Raw genomic sequence first — 14,089 nt, forward strand, 5'->3', positions numbered from 1 at the left:
CTCTACCCTGCAATGATCTCGTCCTCCTCCTCACTAACCTGCAATGATCTCGTCCTCCTTTCTACCATGCAATGATGTCGTCCTCCTCCTCTCTACCCTGCACTGATCTCGTCCTCCTCTCTACCCTGCAATGATCTCGTCCTCCTCTCTACCCTGCAATGATCTCGTCCTCCTCTCTACCCTGCAATGATCTCGTCCTCCTCTCTACCCTGCAATGATCTCGTCCTCCTCTCTACCCTGCAATGATCTCGTCCTCCTCTCTACCCTGCACTGATCTCGTCCTCCTCTCTACCCTGCACTGATCTCGTCCTCCTCTCTACCCTGCACTGATCTCGTCCTCCTCTCTACCCTGCACTGATCTCGTCCTCCTCCTCTCTACCCTGCACTGATCTCGTCCTCCTCCTCTCTACCCTGCAATGATCTCGTCCTCCTCTCTACCCTGCAATGATCTCGTCCTCCTCTCTACCCTGCAATGATCTCGTCCTCCTCTCTACCCTGCAATGATCTCGTCCTCCTCTCTACCCTGCAATGATCTCGTCCTCCTCTCTACCCTGCACTGATCTCGTCCTCCTCTCTACCCTGCACTGATCTCGTCCTCCTCTCTACCCTGCACTGATCTCGTCCTCCTCCTCTCTACCCTGCACTGATCTCGTCCTCCTCCTCTCTACCCTGCACTGATCTCGTCCTCCTCCTCTCTACCCTGCAATGATCTCGTCCTCCTCTCTACCCTGCAATGATCTCGTCCTCCTCTCTACCCTGCAATGATCTCGTCCTCCTCTCTACCCTGCAATGATCTCGTCCTCCTCTCTACCCTGCACTGATCTCATCCTTCTCTCTACCCTGCACTGATCTCGTCCTCCTCTCTACCCTGCAATGATCTCGTCCTCCTCTCTACCCTGCACTGATCTCATCCTTCTCTCTACCCTGCAATGATCTCGTCCTCCTCCTCTCTACTCTGCAATGATCTCGTCCTCCTCCTCTCTACCCTGCAATGATCTCGTCCTCCTCTCTACCATGCAATGATCTCGTCCTCCTCTCTACCCTGCACTGATCTCATCCTTCTCTCTACCCTGCAATGATCTCGTCCTCCTCTCTACCCTGCACTGATCTCATCCTTCTCTCTACCCTGCAATGATCTCGTCCTCCTCCTCTCTACTCTGCAATGATCTCGTCCTCCTCCTCTCTACCCTGCAATGATCTCGTCCTCCTCTCTACCCTGCAATGATCTCGTCCTCCTCTCTACCCTGCACTGATCTCGTCCTCCTCTCTACCCTGCACTGATCTCGTCCTCCTCTCTACCCTGCACTGATCTCGTCCTCCTCTCTACCCTGCACTGATCTCGTCCTCCTCCTCTCTACCCTGCACTGATCTCGTCCTCCTCCTCTCTACCCTGCAATGATCTCGTCCTCCTCTCTACTCTGCAATGATCTCGTCCTCCTCTCTACCCTGCAATGATCTCGTCCTCCTCTCTACCCTGCAATGATCTCGTCCTCCTCTCTACCCTGCAATGATCTCGTCCTCCTCTCTACCCTGCAATGATCTCGTCCTCCTCTCTACCCTGCACTGATCTCGTCCTCCTCTCTACCCTGCACTGATCTCGTCCTCCTCTCTACCCTGCACTGATCTCGTCCTCCTCTCTACCCTGCACTGATCTCGTCCTCCTCCTCTCTACCCTGCACTGATCTCGTCCTCCTCCTCTCTACCCTGCAATGATCTCGTCCTCCTCTCTACCCTGCAATGATCTCGTCCTCCTCTCTACCCTGCAATGATCTCGTCCTCCTCTCTACCCTGCAATGATCTCGTCCTCCTCTCTACCCTGCACTGATCTCATCCTTCTCTCTACCCTGCACTGATCTCGTCCTCCTCTCTACCCTGCAATGATCTCGTCCTCCTCTCTACCCTGCACTGATCTCATCCTTCTCTCTACCCTGCAATGATCTCGTCCTCCTCCTCTCTACTCTGCAATGATCTCGTCCTCCTCCTCTCTACCCTGCAATGATCTCGTCCTCCTCTCTACCATGCAATGATCTCGTCCTCCTCTCTACCCTGCACTGATCTCATCCTTCTCTCTACCCTGCAATGATCTCGTCCTCCTCTCTACCCTGCACTGATCTCATCCTTCTCTCTACCCTGCAATGATCTCGTTCTCCTCCTCTCTACTCTGCAATGATCTCGTCCTCCTCCTCTCTACCCTGCAATGATCTCGTCCTCCTCTCTACCCTGCAATGATCTCATCCTTCTCTCTACCCTGCTCTAGAGCCCCACAGTTTGCTCTTCCCTACAGTGGCCCTGTTCTCAGGGAAGCAGCGGCCCATTCAGTAATCCCATGCGTCAGCCAAGAAACATGCAGCAATTACTCTATTCCGGAGGAGTATTAGGTAGGGTACATGGGGGCACAGTGTGAGCAAATGCTGCTCAGGCTTCAATGGGCCCAGAGCAAGCACAGAAGGGCAAAAGGCCATTGGTATTAGATCCTACAGACCAGACCCTCCATCACCAATTCTCATTAAAGGAGTTTTACAGGCTACATTTGAGTTTTAGCAAACCCCTACCCCACTCGTGTACTTTATTAGGTGTCCCACCCCTGGGCTCCCCACCTACTGTTGCACTGTGGTTCCTGACAATGAGATGTAGGTAGGACCCCTACTGGTCACATGTGGATTTGGCATTGCACAGGTTCTGAACAGATCTCCGTTCATTTACATCATCCTAGGGATATGTTAGTAGGACCCCCACTGGTCACATGTGGCATTGCACAGGTTAACACATTTTCGTATAAATACTGTATAGACATACTAGGAAATGAACTTGGCAAATCCCGGGGCGTCTCAGTCTCTCTCCCCTCCCCCCCCCCATCTCAAAGCCCCACTTTTCACTGCACCGCCCCCCCACTCTGACCACTGCTCATCCTGTCCCTCTATGCTCTGCTCCAGCCTGACTTTCCCCCAGCCGTAGACCTGACCACCACCCCTGCTCTATACTGCCCTCTGCTCCCATACTCAGTGCCCAGCAAAGTCCTCATCTTCTGCAGTGCTAGCTCTGTCCCATCTCCCTAGCGGTGGGATCCGGTAGATGGCGGACTTGTGCCCCGGATCACACAGCGCATGCATATTGGATATGGAACAGCCATAAACACATTATTGTATAGATCCTTGCATGGTGTACAGGAGATAATATACATATAACACAGTAGGGGGTACACTAACAGTCACCACAGACTTACGTATCCATATAAAAAGGCACAAGACTAAGGGCAGGTGTTTTTACACACATTATGGATACAGGGGTGATTAAGAACATCCAAAATGGTTTACAGCAGGGATAGCATAGGGGGGTAGCGGACTCAGCCATACAGGGCAACTGCATAAAGGGTGACTGCCAGACAGGATAGAGAGAAGGAGAAAGTGGTTAAACAGAAAAATCACAACCCCTCGTGGGGTAGGGATGGATGTGGGGTAGTTAGGGGGGGGGGTTGTGGGTTGAAGTACAGAGTTATACATTGGGATTAATGTGAGATCACAAAATATATAAAGATAGTGGATAAACCATTCAGTAGGGAATATCCCGGCAGTCACTCATTGTAGCAGAATGTTCCCCTCCTGGTGATGTGATTAGCAGTGGTTGCAGTGATCCCGCTCACAGGGATCTAGAACATCGCCGATGCAGCGGTCACTTACTTGAAGGGAGATCTCCGCAGCGGCACCTTGTGCTTAGTGAATCTGTTCTGCATTTGGAGATTGAATCTTTCTTGCGTGGTCAGGCCGAGGCATGTGATCTGCATTAAGAAACATTCTGGAGTCAGCAGCAGGATTACTGTATATATTCTCTCACCCAGGGTTGTATTATATTACATGCAGCATTCACACAGCTACCAAGACCTACATCAAGCTCAGGGCCCTCATCGAAGCTCTCCCTTTACAAGTGCTGATCACCACATTCATTGCAGTCTGATGACAGGCAAGTGCATCATGAACCAAACATACCGCTCCTCACCTAGGAGCCCCCTAGAGGAACTAACTCAGTTACCTGGTAGATCTGCAGGAGAAGCATGAGCGTAGACCAGATTGTAAGAGAGCAGACCAGAAGGAAAATATACAGGACCCAAGGGGAACACGCTATAATCTCTGCCAGGAAACTGGCAACGCCGTCCTTCTGTAGATTTGATGAGCACTGAAGGGCCCAAACTGCAGAGAAAATAAATGCAGATTATTGCAGAGCAGACACAGGGGACAGTACCAACCTCTGCTGAGAGCTACTTACACACGGAGGAAGCGTAGATCATCCAGTGACCCATGAATGATAGAGCACCGAGGAAGAGCACGAAGTAATGGTGGTTCCCAGCACCTGGGAATACAAGAAACAGTAAGACTGACACGTATTCATGCATATATGTAAGTGGGTTCTAGGTTCAGGTCACAAGAACCTTCGGAAGGCTGCACAATGGACCAAGGCCAAAACCACCAAGAGAACTCCCAATATAAAAGTTTCCTAAAATTGTTAGAACACACAATACCAGTCAAAAAGTATTAGAGCGCTTCATTTTCCCAGTTTTTGTTGGAATGTAAGCTTGTGTAGGCGACATGACGTAGGGTGTGGGGTTTACTTACTAAGCAGCCGCTTGTAAAAGCTGCCACTAGCAGTGTCTTTCAACCCAAAATTTGAAAGAGCCATGTTTTGCCATTATAAGCATTTTCCTTTGAAATTTCGGGTTTAAACATCCAGGGAAGCGACACCTTTCATAAGCCGATGCTTCGTATATTAACCCCTGTGACACCAAACGTCAAACATGGAGACGGAAGACTTACACCCCATCCAGCTGGTCTGGTATGGGATGGACAGAAAGGTGACAGTAAAACCACCTAGAGGTGCAGCACAGTGATGAGAAGAAAAATACGTGAGTCATCCATTGATGGAAGAATGACATGTTTGATTGGCAGTTATATCTGCAGTAGGCAGCTACTGTGAGGAGTCAAACATCGACGTTACGTCTTGTTACAATGATTCTATTATTTTTTTTTGTATCTGTAATTATTTGCTCTGTACTTAATTCCAGAGTATGCAGACATTAAACTGCATGAAACATGGGAGTGTTCTAAAGCTTTTCACTGGGAGGATAATAAATATATTTCAATATAAAGATAGACATACCATATAATATACAGAAGAAAGATAGATTATAATTCAGGAATGGCTGATAACAGAAGACAATCGCTCGCACTCAGCTAGCTACAAGTCGCCTTACAGTCACATGTATACAATGTATAGCATCTTACCAATACAGCGGCCTGTCCATATGCAGTGCTGATCAAACTTCGCCACGCAAGAATTACACGCGTGACAGTGCATGGACCTCAGCGGCTTCTTCACCTGTGAGATGACACAAAGGGTTCACGAGCTGCCGTTAGGAGGCTGATCCAGCGTTTCACGTTCTATAGTAAATGCTATGTACAAGAGCGTGGTATAGAATATCGCACCTTCAAATACTCCTGAAAATGTGTAAATGATGTCTCCTGACAAATGACATTACCTGCAATTCAGTTATCACTGCAGCTGTGATCTGATATAACGGGCAGCATGACGCCATATAAAGAGTTGCCGCAGCAGCCTCAGAGGTCACTGCAGATGGCAGCGGCTGCCCTTGGTATGAGGACTGCTTGGGTGCCGCCTTACCCCCATTGCCTTCACAAGTGTTCAGCAGTTTATTATTTGGGAGATGATCATGCAGACAGCAGGGAACGTGTTAAGACGGTCGTACGGCTTTAACAACACCTATTCCGTTCTCACAATACACAACTCAGTGCACACTTTGCTTTTAGCCATGTTAATAAACCATAGTAGAATAATAAACGGGAAACGCACCAGACAGGACGTACAGAACAGTCTAGCATCCAGGCACCCGGCTTCAGCGAGTGTGATAATGGTCTGAAAAACAACAATCAAACATTTCTACTTATGACCTTTAAGAGTCAAATGTGATGTATTGCATCGTCACGTTACAAATAAAGGGTATATCTAATTTACCAAACATCTCTCATTGTCCTCATCATAAATAAGCCTTGCTTAAATCTCCATATATCAATATTTGCACCAGAAACACTTTAATTAATAATCAGGTATTGGATCTTTATGAATTGGCGCTGGCATGGTATATTGTCTACAGGTCACAGAAGCCCTACAAACGCTGCAGGCGTTATTAAGCTAAAATGCACATACGCAAGTAGTACCCATAATGATAATAGCCTAAGGCGCGTCTGTCACTTCTACGCAGAGGAGACGGACAATTAGTGAACCGAACATCAGGATTAGCGGAATATCAATCATCTAGGAATGTAATGTAATATCGCCTTGTGAGTACCCGTTTCCTCTCCTCCTCCGAAGACTTGATGTATCCCGGATCCGTTCTCCACGCCTTGTAGAAGTAATACAAAACCAGGAAGACACTGAACACAAACGGCACCTGGACTGTCGCTCGCATCATATGTGCGCAAAGAAGAAGCGATAAGGAAAAATTAATCAACTATAGAAATATTTACAACGCATGTAATTCACTATAGGCAGACAGGTATAGGTGTAGCAGGTCACACCGGAACCCGATATCCAGGCGCCAAATCCCAATAACCAACCGCCATTGTAGTATAACAGACTCCTGGTCCCGGATCATTAGGAGCATGACACAGTGACAGATCATATTGTAGTCAACAGGAGGTCGTCGTGAGTGGGTAAAAAACAACAGAAGATGACTGTTCTGTAAAGCCGCCACAGGACCATCAGGCCTCACTGAATGTGGAAGATAAACAAGTAGCTGGATCTTATACATCACACATGGAGGGAGAGGACATTGAATACTGGCCCAGCATTAGGATAGGCCGATGTGCAGGCAGCCTTAGCGGCACCTGAAGCTGGAAGGCGCAGTGGGACTTGTAGTTACAATATGGCATGAGAGTCACATGTTGCTTAGATGTTTCTATCTTCATTGGGTTTAGATACCATACATGTTTCCCCATGTTGGGGGACTTCTGCCATAGCGATACGCGTTACCTACACTACCTTGCTTGCAGCGTGATGGGAATCTGGAAATGATTGAGGCAACACCATCAGCTAAGGGAGGAATTGCAGATCTACTACGTCATTATGTATTTATGATCACGTGTACATGTAGGACTACATGGAGCTGTAGATACATTGGTTAGCATTCAGCTCCATCTAGCACACAGGCAAAGTGAAGCATGCCCACGGTGTAGGCTTGCCAGGAGTCTGATCTGGAAGGAAGATACTAGCCGGCGCCCTTGCTCTCAGATAAGGCTGCGGCAGCTGGATATGGTATAGCTACGCGATTAGTCTCTCCTCTCTTTAGGCCGGGTGAAGGAGGGCACGGAAACTCACATGAGACCCCCGACGCGTGTACATGGAGGCTTTTTCTAGGCAGATGATGGAGACGTTCTACAATCATCCACGTGACAAAGACCGCCATGTGTCTCGCACCAGGGCCACTCCAGAGATTAATGCTCTACATGTGAGCCTCAGGTCACAGAGCATCACAAAGGGGAAGAAATCAGCTAGAGACGGTATATGGAAGATCTGAGTCTTCACCAAACATGTATATAGGTTACACCTGACGTCTTACCAGCGCTCATTTAAAGACGATGGGAACAGTATCAATCGCAAAGCATTAAGATGCACATTTAACACACAAATGAGAAGGATATCAGGAAAGAAACAGAGGAACCACGTCATGAACATCCAGAAAATGGAGCTGAAGAAGAAGATGGCGGGCAGGTGCTTCTGACTGTTGGGACCAACGAGACGTCTGTAAAAAACAAAATGGCATGTCTATATGACAGAGGACGGCTAGAGTAACACCATCCCGACCAATCCCTGGCAGACACTAAGCCCCAACCAATCCCAGGCTGACTCTAAGCCCATCCTGCCGTGCGCTGGTGTACAGCCGTACTGCCTCGGTCTTTGGGTCGCTTTTTTCCAGGGAGAAAGCAGATACTGAGTGACCTTCAGAAGATGGAGAACATCAGGGTAAAACAGAAACAACTATTCCAGAGTTCATTATGCTTTCTGGGGGTGGGGTTTGACCAGGTACCAAGGGATCACTAATCCCTACGGCCTCCCATGCTGGCACGGTGGATGTTACGGTCTCAGTTTGGAAGGGGAAAGCACAGTGGCTGTAAGACCCAGTAATACTTAAGTTACTGTGCGCTACACAACAGCTGCGAATAGTGGAAGCACGGCTTGTAAAATAAGATTTTACTTACCGATAAATCTATTTCTCGGAGTCCGTAGTGGATGCTGGGGTTCCTGAAAGGACCATGGGGAATAGCGGCTCCGCAGGAGACAGGGCACAAAAAGTAAAGCTTTTTCCGATCAGGTGGTGTGCACTGGCTCCTCCCCCTATGACCCTCCTCCAGACTCCAGTTAGGATACTGTGCCCGGACGAGCGTACACAATAAGGGAGGATTTTGAATCCCGGGTAAGACTCATACCAGCCACACCAATCACACCGTACAACTTGTGATCTAAACCCAGTTAACAGTATGATAACAGCGGAGCCTCTGAAAGATGGCTTCCTACAACAATAACCCGAATAAGTTAATAATAACTATGTACAATTTATGCAGATAATCCGCACTTGGGATGGGCGCCCAGCATCCACTACGGACTCCGAGAAATAGATTTATCGGTAAGTAAAATCTTATTTTCTCTATCGTCCTAGTGGATGCTGGGGTTCCTGAAAGGACCATGGGGATTATACCAAAGCTCCCAAACGGGCGGGAGAGTGCGGATGACTCTGCAGCACCGAATGAGAGAACTCCAGGTCCTCCTTAGCCAGAGTATCAAATTTGTAGAATTTTACAAACGTGTTCTCCCCTGACCACGTAGCTGCTCGGCAAAGTTGTAATGCCGAGACCCCTCGGGCAGCCGCCCAAGATGAGCCCACCTTCCTTGTGGAGTGGGCCTTTACAGATTTAGGCTGTGGCAGGCCTGCCACAGAATGTGCCAGTTGGATTGTGCTACAGATCCAACGAGCAATCGTCTGCTTAGACGCAGGAGCACCCATCTTGTTGGGTGCATACAATATAAACAACGAGTCAGATTTTCTGACTCCAGCTGTTCTTGCAATATATATTTTTAATGCTCTGACAACGTCCAGTAACTTGGAGTCCTCCAAGTCACTTGTAGCCGCAGGCACTACAATAGGCTGGTTCAGATGAAATGCTGACACCACCTTAGGGAGAAAATGCGGACGAGTCCGCAGTTCTGCCCTGTCCGAATGGAAAATCAGATATGGGCTTTTGTAAGATAAAGCTGCCAATTCTGACACTCTCCTGGCAGAAGCCAGGGCTAGAAGCATGGTCACTTTCCAAGTGAGATATTTCAAATCCACCTTATTTAGTGGTTCAAACCAATGAGATTTTAGAAAATCCAAAACTACATTGAGATCCCACGGTGCCACTGGAGGCACCACAGGAGGCTGTATATGCAGCACTCCCTTCACAAAGGTCTGGACTTCAGGGACTGAAGCCAATTCTTTTTGAAAGAAAATCGACAGGGCCGAAATTTGAACCTTAATAGATCCCAATTTGAGACCCATAGACAATCCTGATTGCAGGAAATGTAGGAATCGACCCAGTTGAAATTCCTCCGTCGGAGCACTCCGATCTTCGCACCACGCAACATATTTTCGCCAAATTCGGTGATAATGTTGCACGGTTACTTCTTTCCTTGCTTTAATCAAAGTAGGAATGACTTCTTCCGGCATGCCTTTTTCCATTAGGATCCGGCGTTCAACCGCCATGCCGTCAAACGCAGCCGCGGTAAGTCTTGAAACAGACAGGGACCCTGCTGAAGCAAGTCCCTCCTTAGAGGTAGAGGCCACGGATCTTCCGTGATCATCTCTTGAAGTTCCGGGTACCAAGTCCTTCTTGGCCAATCCGGAACCACTAGTATCGTTCTTACGCCTCTTTGCCGTATAATTCTCAATACTTTTGGTATGAGAGGCAGAGGAGGAAACACATACACCGGCTGGTACACCCAAGGCGTTACCAGCGCGTCCACAGCTATTGCCTGCGGATCTCTTGACCTGGCGCAATACCTGTCCAGTTTTTTGTTGAGGCGAGACGCCATCATGTCCACCATTGGTCTTTCCCAACGGGTTACCAGCATGTGGAAGACTTCTGGATGAAGTCCCCACTCTCCCGGGTGAAGATCGTGTCTGCTGAGGAAGTCTGCTTCCCAGTTGTCCACTCCCGGGATGAACACTGCTGATAGCGCTATCACATGATTCTCTGCCCAGCGAAGAATCCTTGCAGCTTCTGCCATTGCACTCCTGCTTCTTGTGCCGCCCTGTCTGTTCACATGGGCGACTGCCGTGATGTTGTCCGACTGGATCAACACCGGTTTTCCCTGAAGCAGAGGTTCTGCCTGGCTTAGAGCATTGTATATTGCTCTTAGTTCCAGAATGTTTATGTGAAGAGACGTTTCCAGGCTCGTCCATACTCCCTGGAAGTTTCTTCCTTGTGTGACTGCTCCCCAGCCTCTCAGGCTGGCGTCCGTGGTCACCAGGATCCAATCCTGTATGCCGAATCTGCGGCCCTCCAATAGATGAGGACTCTGCAACCACCACAGAAGAGACACCCTTGTCCTTGGAGACAGGGTTATCCGTAGGTGCATCTGAAGATGCGACCCTGACCATTTGTCCAACAGATCCCTTTGGAAAATTCTTGCGTGGAATCTGCCGAATGGAATTGCTTCGTAAGAAGCTACCATTTTTCCCAGGACTCTTGTGCATTGATGTACAGACACCTTTCCTGGTTTTAGGAGGTTCCTGACAAGCTCGGATAACTCCTTGGCTTTTTCCTCCGGGAGAAAAACCTTTTTCTGAACCGTGTCCAGAATCATCCCTAGGAACAGCAGACGAGTTGTCGGCATTAACTGGGATTTTGGAATATTCAGAATCCACCCGTGCTGTTTTAGCACTTCTTGAGACAGTGCTAATCCCATCTCTAGCTGTTCTCTGGACCTCGCCCTTATTAGGAGATCGTCCAAGTATGGGATAATTAATACGCCTTTTCTTCGAAGAAGAATCATCATCTCGGCCATTACCTTTGTAAAGATCCGAGGTGTCGTGGACAATCCGAACGGCAGCGTCTGAAACTGATAGTGACAGTTTTGTACAACGAACCTGAGGTACCCCTGGTGTGAGGGGTAAATTGGAACGTGGAGATACGCATCCTTGATGTCCAAGGATACCATAAAGTCCCCCTCTTCCAGGTTCGCTATCACTGCTCTGAGTGACTCCATCTTGAACTTGAACTTCTTTATGTACAGGTTCAAGGACTTCAGATTTAGAATAGGCCTTACCGAGCCATCCGGCTTCGGTACCACAAAAAGAGTGGAATAATACCCCTTCCCTTGTTGTAGAAGAGGTACCTTGACTATCACCTGCTGAGAGTACAGCTTGTGAATGGCTTCCAAAACCGTCTCCCTTTCGGAGGGGGACGTTGGTAAAGCAGACTTCAGGAAACGGCGAGGTGGATCCGTCTCTAGTTCCAACCTGTACCCCTGAGATATTATCTGCAGGATCCAGGGATCTACCTGCGAGTGAGCCCACTGCGCGCTGTAATTTTTGAGACGACCGCCCACCATCCCCGAGTCCGCTTGAGGAGCCCCAGCGTCATGCTGAGGCTTTTGTAGAAGCCGGGGAGGGCTTCTGTTCCTGGGAAGGAGCTGCGTGTTGCTGTCTCTTCCCTCGACCTTTGCCTCGTGGCAGATATGAATAGCCCATTGCTCTCTTATTTTTAAAGGAACGAAAGGGCTGCGGTTGAAAAGTCGGTGCCTTTTTCTGTGGGGGAGTGACTTGAGGTAGAAAGGTGGATTTCCCGGCTGTAGCCGTGGCCACCAAATCTGATAGACCGACTCCAAATAACTCCTCCCCTTTATACGGCAAAACTTCCATATGCCGTTTTGAATCCGCATCACCTGACCACTGTCGCGTCCATAAAGCTCTTCTGGCCGAAATGGACATAGCACTTACCCGTGATGCCAGTGTGCAGATATCCCTCTGTGCATCACGCATATAAAGAAATGCATCCTTTATTTGTTCTAACGACAGTAAAATATTGTCCCTGTCCAGGGTATCAATATTTTCAATCAGGGACTCTGACCAAACTACCCCAGCACTGCCCATCCAGGCAGTCGCTACAGCTGGTCGTAGTATAACACCTGCATGTGTGTATATACTTTTTTGGATATTTTCCATCCTCCTATCTGATGGATCTTTAAGTGCGGCCGTCTCAGGAGAGGGTAACGCCACTTGTTTAGATAAGCGTGTTAGCGCCTTGTCCACCCTAGGAGGTGTTTCCCAGCGCTCCCTAACCTCTGGCGGGAAAGGGTATAACGCCAATAATTTCTTTGAAATTATCAGTTTTTTATCAGGGGCAACCCACGCTTCATTACACACGTCATTTAATTCTTCTGATTCAGGAAAAACTATAGGTAGTTTTTTCATACCCCACATAATACCCTGTTTAGTGGTACCTGTAGTATCAGCTAAATGTAACGCCTCCTTCATTGCCAAAATCATATAACGTGTGGCCCTACTGGAAAATACGGTTGATTCGTCACCGTCACCACTGGAGTCATCGCCTGTGTCTGGGTCTGTGTCGACCGACTGAGGCAAAGGGCGTTTCACAGCCCCTGACGGTGTTTGAGTCGCCTGGACAGGCACTAATTGATTGTCCGGCCGCCTCATGTCGTCAAACGACTGCTTTAGCGTGTTGACACTATCCCGTAGTTCCATAAATAAAGGCATCCATTCCGGTGTCGACTCCCTAGGGGGTGACATCCTCATATTTGGCAATTGCTCCGCCTCCACACCAATATCGTCCTCATACATGTCGACACACACGTACCGACACACAGCAGACACACAGGGAATGCTCCTAACGAAGACAGGACCCACTAGCCCTTTGGGGAGACAGAGGGAGAGTTTGCCAGCACACACCAAAAGCGCTATATATATATATCAGGGATAGCCTTATAATAAGTGCTCCCTTATAGCTGCTTTGTTATATCAAATTATCGCCATAAATGTGCCCCCCCCTCTCTGTTTTACCCTGTTTCTGTAGTGCAGTGCAGGGGAGAGACTTGGGAGCCGTCCTGACCAGCGGAACTGTGAGAGGAAATGGCGCCGTGTGCTGAGGAGATAGGCCCCGCCCCTTTTCTGGCGGGCTCGTCTCCCGCTATTTAGAGAAATTAGGCAGGGGTTAAATATCTCCATATAGCCTCTAGGGCTATATGTGAGGTATTTTTAGCCTTTATAGGTAATCATTTTTCCTCCCAGGGCGCCCCCCTCCCAGCGCCCTGCACCCTCAGTGACTGCCGTGTGAAGTGTGCTGAGAGGAAAATGGCGCACAGCTGCAGTGCTGTGCGCTACCTTTTGAAGACTGCAGGAGTCTTCAGCCGCCGATTCTGGACCTCTTCTGTCTTCAGCATCTGCAAGGGGGCCGGCGGCGTGGCTCCGGTGACCATCCAGGCTGTACCCGTGATCGTCCCTCTGGAGCTTGATGTCCAGTAGCCAAGAAGCCAATCCATCCTGCACGCAGGTGAGTTGACTCCTTCTCCCCTCAGTCCCTCGCTGCAGTGATCCTGTTGCCAGCAGGAATCACTGTAAAATAAAAAACCTAGCTAAACTTTTTCTAAGCAGCTCTTTAGGAGAGCCACCTAGATTGCACCCTTCTCGGCCGGGCACAAAAATCTAACTGGAGTCTGGAGGAGGGTCATAGGGGGAGGAGCCAGTGCACACCACCTGATCGGAAAAAGCTTTACTTTTTGTGCCCTGTCTCCTGCGGAGCCGCTATTCCCCATGGTCCTTTCAGGAACCCCAGCATCCACTAGGACGATAGAGAAAAGGGATTCGAACAGTGTGAATGAGCCCTAATTGTGAGATTTCCCACCACGTCTTCATGAAGACTGGGATCGCCGCCCTTTCTCCATCCTTCCAGTGTCAGAAGACTGCTGGAACGCAACTTCATAACCAGTATTATAGGAGGTGACTTCTGTGCAACCCAATGGCCCATAA

At 48.9% G+C, this 14,089-nt stretch overlaps 1 protein-coding gene across 3 annotated transcripts in view; it reads right to left on the reverse strand.

The window, feature by feature from the left end:
* Positions 1–14,089, reverse strand: part of ZDHHC13 (zinc finger DHHC-type palmitoyltransferase 13) — a 102,002-nt gene that overhangs the window by 2,272 nt on the left and 85,641 nt on the right. For all 3 annotated transcript variants that reach the window (XM_063946395.1, XM_063946394.1, XM_063946393.1), the window contains exons 10-16: positions 7,703–7,807; positions 6,356–6,476; positions 5,860–5,922; positions 5,274–5,367; positions 4,261–4,344; positions 4,027–4,184; positions 3,678–3,775 (exon numbers count right to left, since the gene is read on the reverse strand). In XM_063946395.1, coding sequence (XP_063802465.1) covers positions 3,678–3,775; positions 4,027–4,184; positions 4,261–4,344; positions 5,274–5,367; positions 5,860–5,922; positions 6,356–6,476; positions 7,703–7,807 — 723 coding nt within the window. The remainder of the gene's footprint in view (positions 1–3,677; positions 3,776–4,026; positions 4,185–4,260; positions 4,345–5,273; positions 5,368–5,859; positions 5,923–6,355; positions 6,477–7,702; positions 7,808–14,089) is intronic.

This window comes from Pseudophryne corroboree, chromosome 11, assembly GCF_028390025.1.
Source record: "Pseudophryne corroboree isolate aPseCor3 chromosome 11, aPseCor3.hap2, whole genome shotgun sequence".
NCBI lineage: Eukaryota > Metazoa > Chordata > Amphibia > Anura > Myobatrachidae > Pseudophryne > Pseudophryne corroboree.